This window comes from Leucopleurus acutus (assembly GCF_964270905.1).
Source record: "Leucopleurus acutus genome assembly, chromosome: 10".
NCBI lineage: Eukaryota > Metazoa > Chordata > Mammalia > Artiodactyla > Delphinidae > Leucopleurus > Leucopleurus acutus.
This window is the reverse complement of record NC_139153.1, coordinates 84236561-84254359: the sequence shown is the minus strand read 5'-3', so window position 1 is coordinate 84254359 and position 17799 is coordinate 84236561. Positions and strand designations below refer to the sequence as shown.

Genomic DNA, 17799 nt, shown 5'->3' with positions numbered 1-17799 from the left:
TAAAACGCTGGGACCTATTCTGTGGCAAAGCAAATAGATGTAAACTGGGGCAAACTTCATAATGGGAGGTAAATCAGTGCCACCATTTTTACACCATCTGCTTTGCCCCACTCCAACAAATGATAAGGTGACAAGAGGTAGAACTGGAGTCATACATGAATTCCACTGGGAATTGAAAATTCAAAATTGTCCTTTATTTTGAGGGTGTAGACAAGACAGTTTTGTTGTTTCTGAATTTTAGTCCCAAATACGGTCAGTTTAAGCTATTACTCCTCCCTGTACTCCGTATGTAATGCAATGGGGAGGCTCCAAAAGGACCCAATGTCTACAGCAGAGCAAAGACAATAATTCCTTCCAGGTTTCCATTCATTATTTGCCTTAGCATCAAAAATTCCTGGAATTCTTAAAAAAAAAAATCTTGGAATTCTAGAGATGGTTCAATGGCTATCATCACCACCAGGCCAAAGGGTCACATGAATATCCACTTTATTCCTTTCCCCCCCAGCTTTACTGAGATATAACTGACAAATAAAATTGTAAGGTATTTAAAGTGTACACTATGACAGTTTGATATACGTATACACTGTGAAAGGATTCCTGAACATCCGCTTTATTCTAACGCAAGTGTAGGGGAAATGCTTTTTCTTAGTACAGTGGAGGCAAAAATGGGAGTTTTCAGAACAATGCTTTTATTTAAGAATTAAGGGAAAACAAAAACATTAAAGCATAGGAATACATTGACTGAATACAAGTGTCTCGTTTGGTCTGAAACCTAGAAAAAGTCACTCTGACTACTTACCTGAGGTAGATTTAGGTTGGCACTGTTTCAAGAGAACCTCCATCCATCCCAGAAGTTACCTTCTAGTTTTGGTTACAGGCTCCCAAGTGGTCCTTTCCAACCTCAGGTTATTCTATATGAGTAATACCAACACCTTTTTCCCCCCATGGTTAAAAGCCCTCAGACCTGTTTCATACCCCCAAAGTTCTCTGTCTGAGGGATGGTCCATTCTTAATTTACTTAAAGACTAGAGACAATTACCAGGAAGATTAGTTGAAAGAAGGGGCAAGTCACTGCCCTGCCAAAGATCCAAACTCTGTTCCCTTCTCCAAGTTCTCTCTAATGACTAACAAGTAGCCATAAGGACTAATTTTCATCACCACCAAGCCATACACCCAATACTATTTTAAGAATTACAATTGTCAAACATATACTAGTGATAGACATGATTTTCACCAAAGAGAAACAAATACATCTTGTGTGTTTTATCACACCGAGCAACTTTTTATGGTATAAGAGCTATTTATGAAAATTGCTAAAATACATCAGATCAAATAAACTTCCAGGACATGTTTTCTAAAAGAAGAAAGAAAAAAACACCGTAGAATCAGATTCCTTATTATCACTATGAGTTATATCCTCTGACCCTAAGATTATCAAGGTCAACAACCAGTCATCAGGATCAAAGCTTAGAGCCATACACAAGGTGGCAGTGCAATAGTTGGCCACCGCCATGAGTCCGAACACCAACGTTCTCTGGAGTTCAGGATTTGCTAAGATAAACCAGAGGACTCAACACTTATTCACCAAGCCTACAGTCCCAAATACTGTAGAAGTTTTAAGTATTTATATTAAATGTCGTTTAATCGGGGGGAAGAAAAAAAACCTCAGAAGTGTCCACGTACAGATCCCTGGATTAATTAGAGTATTTCTGGAGAATATTAAAGGTAATCATAATTATCCTGTTAAGTTGGAGATAACTGCTTATCCTTAAACCTCTGATGAATCTGCCAACTACTTTTCCCTTCTAGCATTTAGAATCCTACATTACAAGCGAAATATATACCTTATATTGTGGTGACTGCAGTCTTTTCCCTGGGAATAAAAAGTATTCTCTTTCCTTGGCAGAATCGAAGTAAATGAAAGGCATGTCATTATGCGGCTTGATTTGCTATAAACAGCAGGATGATGGAGTGGAAAAAAAACACAAAACACCAGCTTTTGAGTCACGATTCTCAAAATCAAAGTCTAGCTTCTCCATTAATAATGCATCATTATGTGTTTTACTCTGTGCCTACTCAGGCTTAAATCTTTCTTTCAGCTTTAATTATTTTGCAAGGAGCTGAAGAGGGTATCTTACCATTGAAAGAAACATGATAAATGAAGTCACAAAAGTATGGGTACTAGCAAAAATCATAACTATTACCCTGGAACGTGCATCTCTGAGTTGAGAAGAAATGAATCTCTAAAGCTGAAACTGCAAATACCAGTAATAATCTGAAAGATTTTAGGGAAAGGAAACTTGTAAGGGTATGCCTCAACTCACAAGTAAAAAGCTGAGTATTCTACCTCGTTATGAGGTTGGCCCTCCAAAGGGGAAGCCTTGGGAAGAGTTTTGATCTATGATAACTACTCCCTAGCTGCTTAGTTCTTTTCACAACCAGCAAAAGGTTCCCATGCTGCTATCAACACACTAGTCCCCATTCCAGCCAAGACTTACAAAATCGACAGAGGCAAAGTAAATGTACTTCTTTCCCCCAACAGTAACACATGCCACACCTTCTATCTCAAGGTTACAGTCCTTTCCTTTATTGGAGTTCCAAACTTTAAAAACTGAAAGTAAAGCAATCATTAAGTGGTTCAGATAAAAGAAAAGCATCTTTACCTGAGTTTCCCATCAGGCCTACTCTGACCTGCCCTAGCTCCTTCCAGAAGAAGTTTCTGGGTATCTAAAAAAAAACAGTTTACATATTGACTCATTAAAAGTCATCTCTACTGTATGAGTCAACTAACTATGAGAACAGTTCTTCTCATACCTATTAAACGTACACAGTCCACAGTTAGATCTCTTACTAGAACAAAATTATCTGCAGAGTAGGTTCTTTGGGGCGCAATAAGGTAGGGATTTCCTGCAAGGCTTTTTTTTAGCTCAAGGTTATTTATAGGGTTTTTCACTTATGTGAGTTCCCCAGTATACCACAAAAACTGATCACTGACAGAAGCTTTTCTCACGCAGAGAATTCATAAGGTCTTTCCTCAGATTGTTTTTTTTTTGGGGGGGGGGGTGCAAACCCAAGAAGGCTCTCCACCTAATGCTTTTGCCACCTTCAAGGCAAATCTAGAAATTTTCACCTGTATGGCTTCTCTGATAGGTAAGAAAGTCATAGTTCTGTTAGCAGCTTTCTTCACACTTGTGGGGGTCTCTTCCCAGTGGGGCGTTCTGACGTCCAATGAAACGTGCACACTCTCTGAAGCACTGTTGACACAGGGTATTAAAAATGCTGTCCACCAATGTGAATTCTCTTGGAATGAGAAGAGGTGACCATTGCTAGAAAGCTTTCTCACATTCACCAAATTTGTAAGGTTTCCCACCTGTAAGAATCCTCTTGTGGGTGATCAGATACAAGCTTGGACTAAAGGTTTTCCCAAACTCAGAGCATTTGTAAGGTTTCTCATTGGAGTGGTTGATAAGCTTCTGTAAGGACAGCTCTCTGGGCAAACCATTTCTCAACTTCTTACAATTGCAGATTCTCTGGTCCCCAGTGAAATCTGAGCTCTGAGGAAAGTCTGAGATTTGCTTAGAGTTCTTCATCTTAAGGAGTTCTCTTACATTGCAAATACATTTTTTATGGCATTATAACTTCTTGTCTGGTCAAGACATTTGTGAGGCTTCTGATGCATGGGGAGGGCTGAGCTCAAGACCTTTTTCACCCACATCACAGATATATGGTTTTTCACCGATGTGGATTGTCTGATGTTGAAGAAGTGCTGAGCTCTGGTGAAAGCTTTTATCACAGACACCGTATTTATAATGCAGCTCCTCTGTCTGAGTTCTCATTTTCTGTTGGGCAACAAAGTCCATGCCCAGGAGGAAGCCACTCTCACATGCAGACCACTGATGTGGTTTCTCTTCCATGTGAATTCTTTGATGCACAATAAGGTCTGAACTACAGTTGAAACTTTTCTCATATTCCAGGCATTTAAAAGTGTGAGTGTGAGTTGCCTGGTGCCTGATTAGGTTGGCGCTCCGAGTAAAACTTCGCATACATTCTAAACATTTATACGGCTTCTCACCTGTGTGGACTCTCTGGTGTACAATAAGGTCTGATTTCTGGCCAAAGCATTTCTCACAGGCACCACACTTATAGGGCTTCTCCCCAGTATGAACTCTTTTATGAACAATGAAGGCTGAACGGTGTCGGTAACTTTTCTCACACTTATTACATTTGTAGGGCCTTTCACCAGTATGAGTTCTCTGGTGGCTAATAAGATCTGATTTCCCACTAAAAGCTTTTTCACACTCCAGACACTTAAATGGTTTCTCACCTGTGTGAGTTCTTCGGTGTCTTATGAGGTTTGTACTTCGGCTGAAGCATTTGTCACACTCACTACATAGATACGGTTTCTCGCCTGTATGGCTTCGCTGGTGGACAAGCAGATCAGAGCTCTGACCAAAATTCTTGCCACAAATGTCACATGTATAGAATTTTTTACCTGCATGTGTTCTCTGGTGTCCTGAAAGGGCTAAGTGGTGCCAGAAGCTCTTCTCACATTTGCTACATTTATAAGGTTTCTCATAATTGTGGATCCTCTGGTGTGAAATAAGATCTGAGCTTTGGATGAAGGTTTTCTCACACATATCACATCTATAAGGTTTCTCCCCTGTATGGGTTCTCTCACACATAATAAGAGCTAAGTTTTCACAGAAGTTTTGCTCACGTTCAAGGCACTGGTATATATGATCATCTATTTGAGTAATCTCATGCACATGAATAAAAATCTTTTTACCCTTCTGAGGGTATACATGATATATTTTCCTTTTTTGAGTTCTCTGATTATACCTCTCTTCTGAAGTGTACATTTTCTATGGCTCTCTCCTAGGGAGTTTTCCACTGGTCTTCCTGACCCATCATTTTCTTCACAGTCATTTTCTCGATGAGAACTTGAAAGATACATCTGTTTTAGGCCTTTCAGTCATGAGCAGCTCCTCTCTGCAAGTTTCCAGCATCATATATACTAATTCTTTACTTGGTATTTCCAACCCTGTGAGACAAAGAAGAAGTATTATTTATATTCCTTTAACTAAGAAAAAATGCTCAAAATTAAAATTGCTGCAGAAAAGGCAGAATTTCTGTATCAAAGTCCACAAGTGTTCTAGGTTTTACAGGGGTTGAAAGCAGTTACTTTTCCTCTTTGCTAGTATAAAACCAATCAGCAACACATACAGGGCAAGTACCAGAAAGAACTGTTTCTTTAATGAACTCAGGTGATCTCAAAACCAGAATTCGTCCTCTTCCCTTGGTTCAACTGAATAATCAAGACGCCTAATAATTAGTACGCCTGCTCATGAAGAAAACAATCCAAAAGGGGCTATGAATATCTGTGCAGTCCTTTCTATAGTAAGGTTTGGAAGAAAATGGTTAATGATCATTAGAATTCCCAGTGCAAAGAGAGAGAAAGTAAGTTTCTATGACTATCATCCTAGCTGTGTGATGTCAGGCAAGTTACTTAATCACGCTGTACATAGTTTCCTCATCTATAAAGTCGATTAATGATGGAAATTATCTCACATCATTGAGTTGAATAATAAATTAATCACGATCTATCTCATGGTAAGTACTCTGTGTTAGCTATTATAATAACTATTATTATGGTAAAGGGGCCTAAGAGTCTGCTTTGCTATGGCTGTATGAGCACAAACCTTGCTCAAAAAGAAAAATCCCAACTTACTGCTGATAAAAGAAAATAGGATGACTTTGCTTCCTATTTTACTGAGAAAATCTAAGGAAGCCAAAAACCAAAAACATAAAAAAACACTTCCACATGCTCCCACCACATCAACCAACCTCTTCCAAGGCGGTCATGCACCCTCCATCTTTCCTTCTGTTACCACGGATAACAAACTTCCCCTGCCCAATCTAAGGACAACCTGTCCATTGGTGTACTGGATTCCACCCCTTTTTGCCACAAAGACATCACTCCTGCAATTCTATCCTCTTTCTCCTGCAATATCAATTTGTTCTTTCCTACTGGATCACACTAATCAGCAAACTAGCTGTTATGTCTCTCCTAAAACCAAAGCACTAACAAGAAACTTCTCTCAACCACCTCACGCTCGAGCTACTGTCTCACTTCTGCTTCTCTTTACAGCAAAATTCCTCAAAAGAAATCAATCTGTTTATTGTCTTTAATTCTTATCTTCCAAGGTTTCTGGAACATACTCCAATCAAATACCCTCACCACTCCACCAAAACTGCTCCTATTAGAACCTAGGAGTCCCTAGGAAATCTGATTCCTAGTTACCACTCTGACACACTTCTCTGCTCTTCTCGTGTGTACTGCACGCTAGTCACCTTGGCCTCCTTGCTGTTGTTCAAACAAGCCAGGTCCATTCCCATTTCAAGGTCTTTGTGCTTGTAGTCTCTCCCTGCTAAAGTGCTCTTCCTTTAGATCTTCAAAGCTCCCTCTCTCACCTCACTCAAATCTTTGGTAAACTGTCATAGTCTCAGTAAGGCCTGACTGACCATCCTATTTTAAATTATGACACACCTCCACCCCAGCTGACCCACACATACAACACTCCTTCTCTCCCTTCCTGTTTTATTTTTCTCCATAGAATGTAAGCCCCTAAAGGACAAGGATTTTAGTTCATTTCATTTGCTGCTATTTCCCTAGCACCTGGGACTGTGCCTGGCACAGAGAAGGTATGTTCACATATAATGAGGTACTATGTAACTGTAAAACAGGATGAAGATAACCTTTATGAATTGATGTGGAGCAATTTCTAGGATAAACCGTAAATTTTAGAAAGCAGTTGTGAATTAAGTAGAAATAAGAAACTACACATGTATCTATTCATTTGGCCAAAAAGAAACTCAGAAAAGAAGAAACTAATGAGTTTGGTTATCATCAAAAGGTAGGTGTAAATGGGATCAAAAGGACAGGAAAATGAAATTGGTACCAAAGGGTGGATGGAAAGAGAGTCATACTTCTGTTAGTATATACATTTTTGTAAAACACACATTTTTACTTTTTAAACTGTTACATTTCACACATTCAACAAATACATAAATAAATAGAAAAGCTGAGGGAGAAAAAAATTAAAATGGAATACAAATAAAAACAAACAAGTCTGTATTTCAAATTAATAACAAAACCACCCAGGAGGGGGAAAAATAACTCAAATAACTTTATAATACAGTATTAGGATTATATAAACTCAAACTAAAGATAAAAAGGACTATAAACAATTACTGAACTCTAATTAGTAGGAGTTTTCCTCCAGAGTAGAAAAGGTTCACTACTTAATGTATAGCCTAGGAATGAACAAATAAATAAATATAACGGCACCCAGATGCTTCCCTGTCAGCGAAGGGGGTTACAAACACAGAAAAGGGAAAGGCTAGAATGAACTCTGCATGTGTAGTGTTTAACTGGAATTAGAAGTATCAGTATGAGGTCAAGGTTTTTGGTTTTTTTTGCGGTACGCGGGCCTCTCACTGTTGTGGTCTCTCCTGTCGGAGCACAGGCTCCGGACGCACAGGCTCAGTGGCCATGGCTCACGGGCCCAGCCGCTCCGCGGCACGTGGGATCTTCCCAGACCGGGGCACGAACCCGCGTCCCCTGCATCGGCAGGCGGACTCTCAACCACTGCGCCACCAGGAGAGCCCGAGGTCAAGGTTTTTAAGTATACACAGAAAAAATAGAAATGTGTGTATGTGTGAAAGTGTGTACTTTTTTTTTTTTTACTAATGTCTGGCTGTGAGGTCACAAACGATGAAATCCCAGTAGTAATGAGCACACCAAGCACTTAGAGCATGGTTTCTAAACACCATTTCCCACTGAAAGGAATCAAGGCTCACTGGAGAAATGGCTAATTCCAGGGCTTAGAAAGTACAAGATGAACCTGGAACACCTTGTTTGTGTCAGAAAATAAGGAAGTGCTCAAAAAGTGGTGACAATATGCCAAGAGGACCCAGGAGCCAGGCTGAAGGGGCTGCCACTATACAAATCAGGAACAAACAACATCAAAATAAATAATGATAGTGATAAATTAGTAACACAATAAGAATCCATGAATCCATACTCATTTAAAAAGTGAATAAATAGTCCGCCGCCGCCATGTTGTCTGTGTGAAGAGAGGGGAGAGCGTCCGCCGCCACTGCAGCTTCCACCACAGTTTGAAGAAAACAGTTCTGAAACAAGCTCTTACCCCCACTTGCCTCTCAACACAGTGACTGCCATCTCTCCAAACGTCAAGTCCAGCTTTGTCCGCCAACCTGTCTGACATGTCGGGACCCGTGCCAAACAGGGCCAGAGTTTACACAGATGTTAATATGCACTGAGCCCAAAAGTACTGGGATTACAAGTCACATGTGGTGGAATGGGGAAATCAAGATGACTACCAGCTGGTTAGAAAACTAGGCCGAGGTAAATACAGTGAAGTATTTGAAGCCATCAACATCACAAATAATGAAAAAGTTGTTGTTAAAATTCTCAAGCCAGTAAAGAAGAAGAAAATCAAGCATGAAATAAAGATTTTGGAGAATTTGCAAGGCGGTCCCAACATCATCACACTGGCAGACATTGTAAAAGACCCTGTGTCACGAACTCCTGCCTTGGTTTTTGAACACGTAAACAACACAGACTTCAAGCAATTGTACCAGACGTTAACAGACTATGATATTCGATTTTACATGCATGAGATTCTGAAGGCCCTGGATTATTGTCACAGCATGGGGATTATGCACAGAGATTAAAGCCCCATAATGTCATCATTAATCATGAGCACAGAAAGCTACGGCTAATAGACTGGGGTTTGGCTGAGTTTTACCATCCTGGCCAAGAACATAACGTCCGAGTTGCTTCCCGATATTTTAAAGGTCCTGAGCTACTTGTAGACTATCAGATGTATGATTATAGTTTGGATATGTGGAGCTTGGGTTGTATGCTGGCAAGTGTGATCTTCCGGAAGGAGCCATTTTTCCATGAACATGACAATTATGATCAGTTGGTGAGGACAGCCAAGGTTCTGGGGACAGAGATTTATTTATATGACTATATTGACAAATACAACATTCAATTAGATCCACGTTTTAACGATATCTTGGGCAGACATTCCCATAAGCGATGGGAATGCTTTGTCCACAGTGAAAACCAGTACCTTGTCAGTCCTGAGGCCTTGGATTTCCTGGACAAGCTGCTGCGGTACGACCACCAGTCATGGCTCACCACAAGAGAGGCCGTGGAGCACCCCTATTTCTACACTGTTGTGAAGGACCAGACTCGAATGGGCTCATCTAGCATGCCAGGGGGCAGTATGCCTGTCAGCAGCACCAATATGATGTCAGGGATTTCTTCAGTGCCAACCCCTTCACCCCTTAGACCTCTGGCAGGCTCACCAGTGATTGCTGCTGCCAACCCCCTCGGGATGCACGTTCCAGCTGCCGCTGGCGCTCAGCAGTAATGGCCCTTCTGTCTCCTGATGCCTGAGCAGAGGCTGGGGAGTCACTCACTCCCTCGATGCAGCTTGCGCCTGGCGGGGAGGAGTGAGAGGCTTCAGAAGCACCGTGTCTGAACCGTTGCTTGTGGATTTATAGTAGTTCAGTCATAAAAAAAAATTATAATAGGCTGTATTCCTTTTTTTCTTTCTTTCTTTTTTTTTAACTCGAACTTTTCATAACTCAGGGGATTCCCTGAAAAATTCTCTGCAGGTGGAATATTTCACGGACAAATTTTTTTCTCCCCTTCCAAATTCAGTTCCTCACCACTAAAGAACAACGATAAACCAGCCTCAATTCTGGCTGCTGCGTTTGGGTGGAGATCTCTTCCCATGCCCACCATTGCTCCCCTACCATCTCACACTTTGAGGGGTTTGTATTCCATGCTCTCCTCCAGAGTTTACAAAAATGTAGCTTCTTGAAGGGAGGTGGGAAGGAAGGAAGAAGGAAGGACCCAACCTATAAGAGCAGTGTACTGCTAGTCACTTATATCACTTTACTCCAAAAGTGCTTCAGTGGGGTTATACTGGTAAATCTAGTGGAAATATGTCTTAGTTACACCGAGATGCTGAAAATCTACCCAAAGTGCAGACAGCTCCTGAAAACGTCTGTTCAGTATGAATCATGTCTTACTGACCTAACCTAAATGCAACTCACTTATAATTTAGTTTCAGTTCAGTTTAAAACTTTAATACCGTCCCTCCCAGGCTCCTTACCTCGGTCCTCTCCCCTTTCATCTCCCAACATGCTCTATAGCTGGTAGGAGGGGGAAGGCAAAATCTTTTTCAGTTTTCTTTGACTTGGCCCTTTTGAATTCAGTTAGTTACTGGGTATAATTACTGCGTTTTACAAAAGAAAAAAACATTGTCTATGTTGGTTTCATGCTAGCAGCTCTTGAAGAGCTAATGAGAGATGTGGCCACTGCATTTTATTTTAAGCTTTCTACCTTCTTTTCCTACCTTCCCCTTCCCTCACATGCCATCCATTGAGAAGACCTGCCCCTCAGTCTTGTAAATATACCTGAGAGGTAGGAGCAGAGCCACTATCTTCAGTGAAACTGAAATGGTAGAACTGTAATTGTGGGAAAACTAAACTCTCCTGTTACAGCCCTGCCACCCCTTGCTGTCTGTATATATATAATACTTTGTCCTTCATATGTGAAAGATTCAGTGTTGGAATTCTTTGGTGTAAATAAACGTTTGGTTTTATTTATCAAAAAAAAAGTGAATAAATAGTGACTGAGAAGGGATAGTTTTTTCTTATATTAAAAAAGCCAACAATTAAATGTAGAATAAATGATGGAATTAAAAACATCACATGTCCAATGAAGAGTAACAACTGTTTCAGGCGAAAATACAAAAATATAGTGGATGAAAGTTTTATGAGAATCAGGATATTTACACAATCTGAATATATCTCCCCACTAGATATTTAATAATTAGAAAGACAAAAAAAGTAACTTCACAGTTTAGAAACCTGGAAGACACCACCTTAACCAAATGTTCAGAGTTAACACCACCAGTAACAAGATATATAGTTGCCTCCTAATATGATGCAAAGAACAGAACATCACTTCTGTGCTATCTTGCCAAAAATGTATAACCTGAATCTAATCATGAGGAAACATCAGACAAACCCAAATTGAGGAAAATTCTGCCAAATAAATGGCCTAAACTTAAAAAAAAAAAAAAAGTCTAAAGACAAAGTCTGAGGATATGTTCCACAATAAAGACATGACAATTAAATGAAATGGGTGATGGTGGAATGGATCCTGGACAACAAAAAAAACTTATTTTTCTTTTCCTACAAAGGACGTTAGTGGAACAATTGGCTAAACTCCAATAATGTCTGGCGATCAGATAATATTATTATATGAATGTTAATTTTTTGACTGTGATAACTGTAATGATAATATAAGAGAAAAGCCTTGTCTTCAGGGAATAAACAATTGAGTATTTAGGACAGGCTTTCTCAACTAGAGTTCTGGCAAAGAACGAAGCCCTACAGAAAATGACTTGAGTAACTATTTTTAAAATTCTCCCAAGGATGGCATGTAGCTAGTAGCACTGAACACACATGGGAGAGAAGTTAATTCATTGCATACCTATTACTTCAGGGCTTACCATGTCTTAGGACTTTAGGGCTTAATTCTCTCGTAGTTTGAGATGAGGTATTATGTCTATAACTTACTCTCAAAAGGTTCAGAAAAAATGTACATATAGGTACATGTATGTATAGAGAAATTAGTATAGACAGACTCATAAAACACAGTAAAATGTAAACATTTAGGGACTGCAGGTGAAGGGTGTATGGGTATTCTTTATATTATTTTACAACTTTTTTGTAAATCTGAAATTACTTCAAAATTTAAATGTATCTTATTTTGTTTTTTAAGAACATGGGAGCTGAGGGCTTCCCTGGTGGCGCAGTGGTTAAGAGTCCGCCTGCCAATGCAGGGGACATGGGTCCGTGTGCCACTACTGAACCTGTGCTCTAGAGCCTGCGAGCCACAACTACTGAGCCCACGTGCCACAACCACTGAAGCCGGCATGCCTAGAGCCTGTGCTCTGCAACAGGAGAAGCCACCGCAATGAGAAGCCTGCGCACCACAATGAAGAGCAGACCCCGCTCGCTGCAGCTGGAGAAGGCCAGCGTGCAGCAACGAAGACCCGATGCAGCCAAAAATAAATAAATAAATAAAATATATATATATATATATTAAAAAAAAAAAGAACATGGGAGCTGAAGAGTTAGTATATTGTGATAGTTAAAGCTGAATGTTCGAACTCTGGAATCAGATTTTGGCTCAAATTCCCACTGTGCTTTCTGCAGCTATGAGAACTTGGGTAAGTTACTTTCTTCAGCTTCAAACTTCAATTTCGATAAAATAAGTAAGATATCATTACATGTCTTAAAGAGTTGCCATGGGAACTGAGACACTGTCAATAAAGGACGTGGCTCAATGCCTGGATCTCAACAGATGCTCAATAAATGGTAGGTTCTATTATTTTCTTAATTCCAGCTTCGCAGTCACAAAAACACTAACATTTCTTGAGCTCATCCTCTGTGCCTGTCTCTTATGCAAAGCCTTGTTCAAAACCATTTAAAATAGTTAACTCAATAATAAATAATAATCAGTTAATGATTAATACGAAGATTAAGCAAAAAACAGAAAAACATTTATGGAGAAATGCTAGGAGGAAAAGGAAGACTTTAGAATCACAATTAAGTAAAGATATGCATCCATACAGACAAATAGCTACTCTAAGATGGTGGCTGTATGGGAGTTTTGTCTTTTAAAATGTGTATTACTGTTAAGGTCAAAAGGAGAGGAGAGGAGAGTGGAAATAAATGATTCTGAGCATGGTCATAGCCTGTTAAATGAATTAAAATATTCCCTAATTTTATCAGCCGAGGGTATCATATTTGCCCTAAATAGCCAATCAACTGTAGGGCACCAAGGAAAAAAATTAAAAATAAGGAAGACTTTTAGAGGTCAGCACCTAGAAAATAAAATACAGTCTGGCTGTCAAAATTGAAAGTAATCCATGACACTTCCCCAGTTCAAAATACTATAACTGCTTCCTACCACTCTAAGAATAAAACCTAAAGTTTTCACTGCGCTACATAATGCGGTACCTCCCCCTACCTTCAGCCTCACACAGCACATCAGAATCTTTACACTTGCTCCTTCTGCCTAGAATGCCCTTCCCCCAAGTAGCTTGCTCCTTTATTTGATCAAGTCTCTGACTGAAAGTTATTTCCTTAAAAAGAGGCACACCCTGACTACTTCATCTAAAATAGCTATGTCCCCTTAGCCTGTTTTACAATATTTCTCTTCATAGCACTTATCATCATCCAACTTTGTGGTATATATCTTATATTTGTTAACTTGTTTCTCTCTCCTACTAGAATGTAACTTCCATTAGGGTTAGGACTTAGTCTTTTGTTCACTGCAATATTCCTAGCGTCTAGAATACATTTGTTGAATGAATGAAAAATATGAATGAATATCAGAACCAAAAAAGAGCCATCATCCTCTAAGCCTCAGCATCAATATAACAGGCTAGGCTAGTAGCCCTGGCTGGTGCATCTGGCAAACCCAAATATATACTTCAAGTCTTAGCTTCAGGGTACCCTTCGCTAAGAGGTTTCTCTTACCTCTTCCTAGGAAAAGACTGGTTCTCTCTTCCATGGCTAGGGTCAGAGTGCACAGAATAGGCAGACAGGCTGAGTACAGAACTTCAAAGCTCAAGGTTATCCTTATAGTTAAAGGATGTACATGACAGGCAGATAAAGTTGATAAGGTGTTATCTAAAAAACGAGATAATGCTTACTGTATCAGGTCCCAGGCTAGGGATTACCTCATTTATTTTTCATTAATTACATGGATTATCTCATTTAATATTCCCAAGATTGTAAAATAGGTATGAATACCAATGTCTGCGCCTTACAGATAGAAAACCTGATGCTCAGGGCAGTTAAATAACTACGTAAGAACTCACAGCTAGTAAGTAGCAGAGCCAGTGTCTAAATCTTCATCTTCTGACTCCAGGGCCTGCTTAAGCATCGGGCATACTGCCTTTTGGGGGCTGCAAATCAATCACAAAGGAATTACTAAAAGCCTATTGTGAATAAGCCTGTTGAAAAGGAGTAGAAAATACACTTAAATTGGTAGGACAGCACTGGTTTTAGCACTCTGCTATCTCAGGAGCTAAGAAAGGGTCATGTATCTTCTTTCCATGTATCTTCTCCCATTCCTCCTTCTCTCCCCCAGTTTCCCTCTCCTCCGGCCTCAAAAATCCACTGTTTATATAGAAACATACAGCCTGGTATGTTACTTACCATAACAACAAAGACTCAAGACTATCTTCCTTTTGGCTCCAAAAGGTCTCTAGTCCATAACTATTCACAACACTCAATTCTTCCCTCTCCTAGAGGAAAAAAAAATCAATAATGTAGAAATTTATAATTTTTGTGAAATTTATAACTTTTCTGAGGCTTGAACATCTAAAAATTGGTTCCATTTACTCCCCGGTCTGGTCAGTATCTTTCAACCATAACTTACCTCTTCCCACCTTTCCTTACATTCTATTTTCTCCTGCAAGAAGCACCTGCCACTGGTAGCCATCAGTTCCTTCCCAAACAGCTCTAGACAAAACATCGAGAATCCTTCTGGGTAATGACTAACCTTAACTTCATAATAAAGCCCTGAGTCCTGTTCTACTTGTTTCAATTTTTACCTCAACTTCTGAGATCAATGACCCATTCTTCTACCACTATAAACCTCAAGATGCAGTTGATAAGTGCATATGATACAAAGCTATATATAATGCCGGTTTCCAAAAATGGTTATGGAATGATTAAACAAACCAGATTTTTCTGCATACAGATTCGATGCAACATGACCAATCTCTGCCTTAAAGATAGGGGTGGGCGGTGGGTGGAGAACATTCAACGTCCTTGTTTTTTTTTTTTTTCCCCCAAAGTGAAAGATACACTTAGATCACTTAGAAAAGTGCCTGGCAGTGTTTACTATTATCTCCAGGAACGATAGTACTAAGCTTCTCTTCCTTCAACTTTTCATTGACCTTTCAGTCGCCGTCGGGGGAGGGGGTCCCAGACCCTGCTCTGTTGCGCGGACCAGAGGCTGCTCCTACCAGGCGGAGGCCGAGGGGGTCTCGGGTCCCGCAGAACCCCTCCCCCGATCCCTGGGCCCCGCAGGCCATGCCCCTCCCAGGCCCCGCGGGCCGCGCTTACCACGGCAGCAGCCGGCGCCGCCCCTCCGCCTGGGACGGCACTTCCGGTTACTCTCCGGACACTCGGGTTTGGGTTTCCCGGCGGCCGCAGGCTCCTGGCGGTAAACCTAAGGGCCCACCTTCGGGAAAAGCAGGAAAGCCAACCTGGGAGGCCGACGAGAACCAGAAGCAGCACCCTTTGCGTGGCTCGGCGAGGGCAGTTGAGGCCAGGCCATCCAGGGGGTTCTTTAAGGGCCGACAAAGCCGGCTACCCGAGCCCTTTCAGCCTGGCTGGGAAGCGGCCGGCGCAGCCCCGCCCCCAAGAATCACATGATCACCCCCTGTTCAGCCACTGGGGCAGTCCACCCCCGGCCTCTGGGCCAATAGGGGCCGAGCCTCTGGACCGGGGGCGGGGCTCTGGGGCGCCTGCGCTCCGGGACCCTTGGTGTTTCGGGGCGGAGCGGTCGAGGACTTTATTTAGGAATCCTTTCCGATGCTACTGACGTCTGGGGGTGACGAGAGGACCCCACTACCACCTTGTCTAAGAAGCAGCAACCCTGTTTATCTTACCGTTTCCGACTTATGTTCTCTTTCCTGAAGGCTGTTAAAAGAGGACTCGAGGGAGGAGTAGCGTCAGAAGAGATGGATGCCACCGACCCTGTGGAAAACACCCCGAAGGAGCTGGAAGAAATGGAGGATACCGAAACACGGTGGAAGCGCTCCGCCACCCAAGATGTGGCCAGAGAGATGAATGAAATGCTTTAAAGGGGGGATAGTGTTGGCTTTGTGTGGGTAGAGAAAACTGCAGAGGAGGATAGGACTGCTCTGATTGTAGGAGGTTTCCCAGGCCTTCCTGATTGTTTATGGGCTGGAATCAACTTAAGTAATCACCTATGTTTGGGTTGGAGCAGAAATGAGATTTCCTTCAGAGAGAAGTAAATATACCTATATCTACATCTCCCCTTGCTCAATTGTTCAGTGAAAAAAAAGTTTCCTAAAATCCCTCAGACATCAAAGGAGAAAGATTAGTACTAGGAATATAGAGGACAAAAGGCTGGGTAATGAGACTAAGAACTTGGATTGGGAGAAAAATACTGAGTTTAGGGAGTGGTGAGAGCATCATCAGGGTCATAACAGTCGTTTATTCAAGATTAACTAATCATGTTCCTAATTCTGGAATTCTTCCCCAGAGGAGTTGCAGCTTAGTTTCATGTTTGTTTTTAATGAAAACTTCCAAGTAAGGCCCAAATATTCTATCCAGAGCCTTCTTAATATTTGAAATAATTTTTAATAACTTCAGAGTATGTGATATGTTCCAGACATTGTTCTCATCATTTTACATGTATTATCCCTTTAACTTGTAACAAAAATTCTATGAATGATGAATTGGGTGATTGGGATTGACATATATGAACTAATATGTATAAAATGGATAACTCATAAGAACCTGATATATAATAAAATAAAATTCAAAAAAAATTCTATGAGATGTTTATTATTATTTTTATCTTAGGAGAAAACTGGTGCAGGAAGAGATTGAGTACCTTGCCCAAGATCACACATTTAGTAACTAATGAAGCTGAAATATGAACATTCATACCAGAACCTGTGCTTGCCATCATTGTACTTATAGGGCTGTATCAATAGTGGTGACTGTATAGTGGAAAAGTACTGAGTTCTGATTCCTGCACTGTGTATAGGAAGGTCTCAATAATTGTTGAATTGAACTCTTCAGCTTTTTCTTTAAGGATACATTGACCCAAGCAAAGAGCTCATTTTATTCATTGTTTCATTCACTCAACACATGTTTATTGAGCACTTCCAGTTCACCTGACACGATGCTGAGTATTAGGAATTTAAAGGCAGGAAAGACTCAGTCCCATTCCTCTAACGGTTCACAGCCTACTATGGAGAGAGCAAGTGGTGTGATAGAGGTAGAAGTTACATAAGGTAGTGTGGGAGCAGAGAGAAGGAGCACTTGTTTGAGAAAGGGTCAGAAATGACTGTAGAACGTGGGGCATGAGGTGAGGCTTGAAGGAATGGAAGCAAGTAGTTGAAGATGGGACTGGAATGGAAGATGGGAAATAGGTCAGAGATGTTTTAATGTGATTTCAGTTAATGGACTTTATCTTGTAAGAAATGGGAATCCATTCATGGGGTAGCTCAATTATCCCCAACCTTAAAATCTTTAGAAGGATGATTTTATTTTAGTTTTACATATAGAGAGAAGCAAAACAGGAAGCCTGGAGACAAGGATAAAGAATAAGGTAGAGTAGCCAGAAAATAAGGAAAATGAAAAAAATGGGTCATGGCAACCAAGGGAGGAGAAGTTCAATTAAAAGTTTATTGAGAGCAATGTCAAATAACGAGGTCAGATGAGATAGCACCAAAGAACATTGGATAAAGTTTACATGAGAATTACTATGTTCTAAGTGCTGTTATAGGCACTTTATAGTATTAGCTCACTTAATCATCCAACAACACTGTGTGCTTTAATTCTCACAATAACCCCATATTATAGATGAGGAAGATGAGGTACAAGGAGGATAAGTAATTTGGGCAA

The 17799-nt window shown here is 40.7% G+C and overlaps 1 protein-coding gene and 1 pseudogene across 2 annotated transcripts; one reads left to right on the top strand and one right to left on the bottom strand.

Moving 5' to 3' along the window:
- Positions 1 to 673: 673 nt before the first annotated feature.
- ZNF322 (zinc finger protein 322) lies at positions 674 to 15385 on the bottom strand. The gene is made up of 3 exons (XM_082849122.1): positions 15259 to 15385; positions 14344 to 14432; positions 674 to 5041 (listed from the first exon to the last, which is right to left on the bottom strand). Exon 3 carries the CDS (start codon positions 4857 to 4859, stop codon positions 3651 to 3653), a length of 1209 nt encoding a protein of 402 aa, XP_082705248.1. The 5' UTR covers positions 4860 to 5041; positions 14344 to 14432; positions 15259 to 15385; the 3' UTR covers positions 674 to 3650.
- On the top strand, positions 8287 to 9464 carry LOC309967357 (casein kinase II subunit alpha-like; annotated as a pseudogene). The gene has a single exon. The product of its transcript is annotated as a casein kinase II subunit alpha-like (transcript).
- Positions 15386 to 17799: the final 2414 nt, after the last annotated feature.

Coding starts and splice junctions, on each gene's coding strand:
- ZNF322 (XM_082849122.1), bottom strand. CDS start 4,859: ATGTACACTTCAGAAGAGAGGTATAATCAGAGAACTCAAAAAAGGAAA.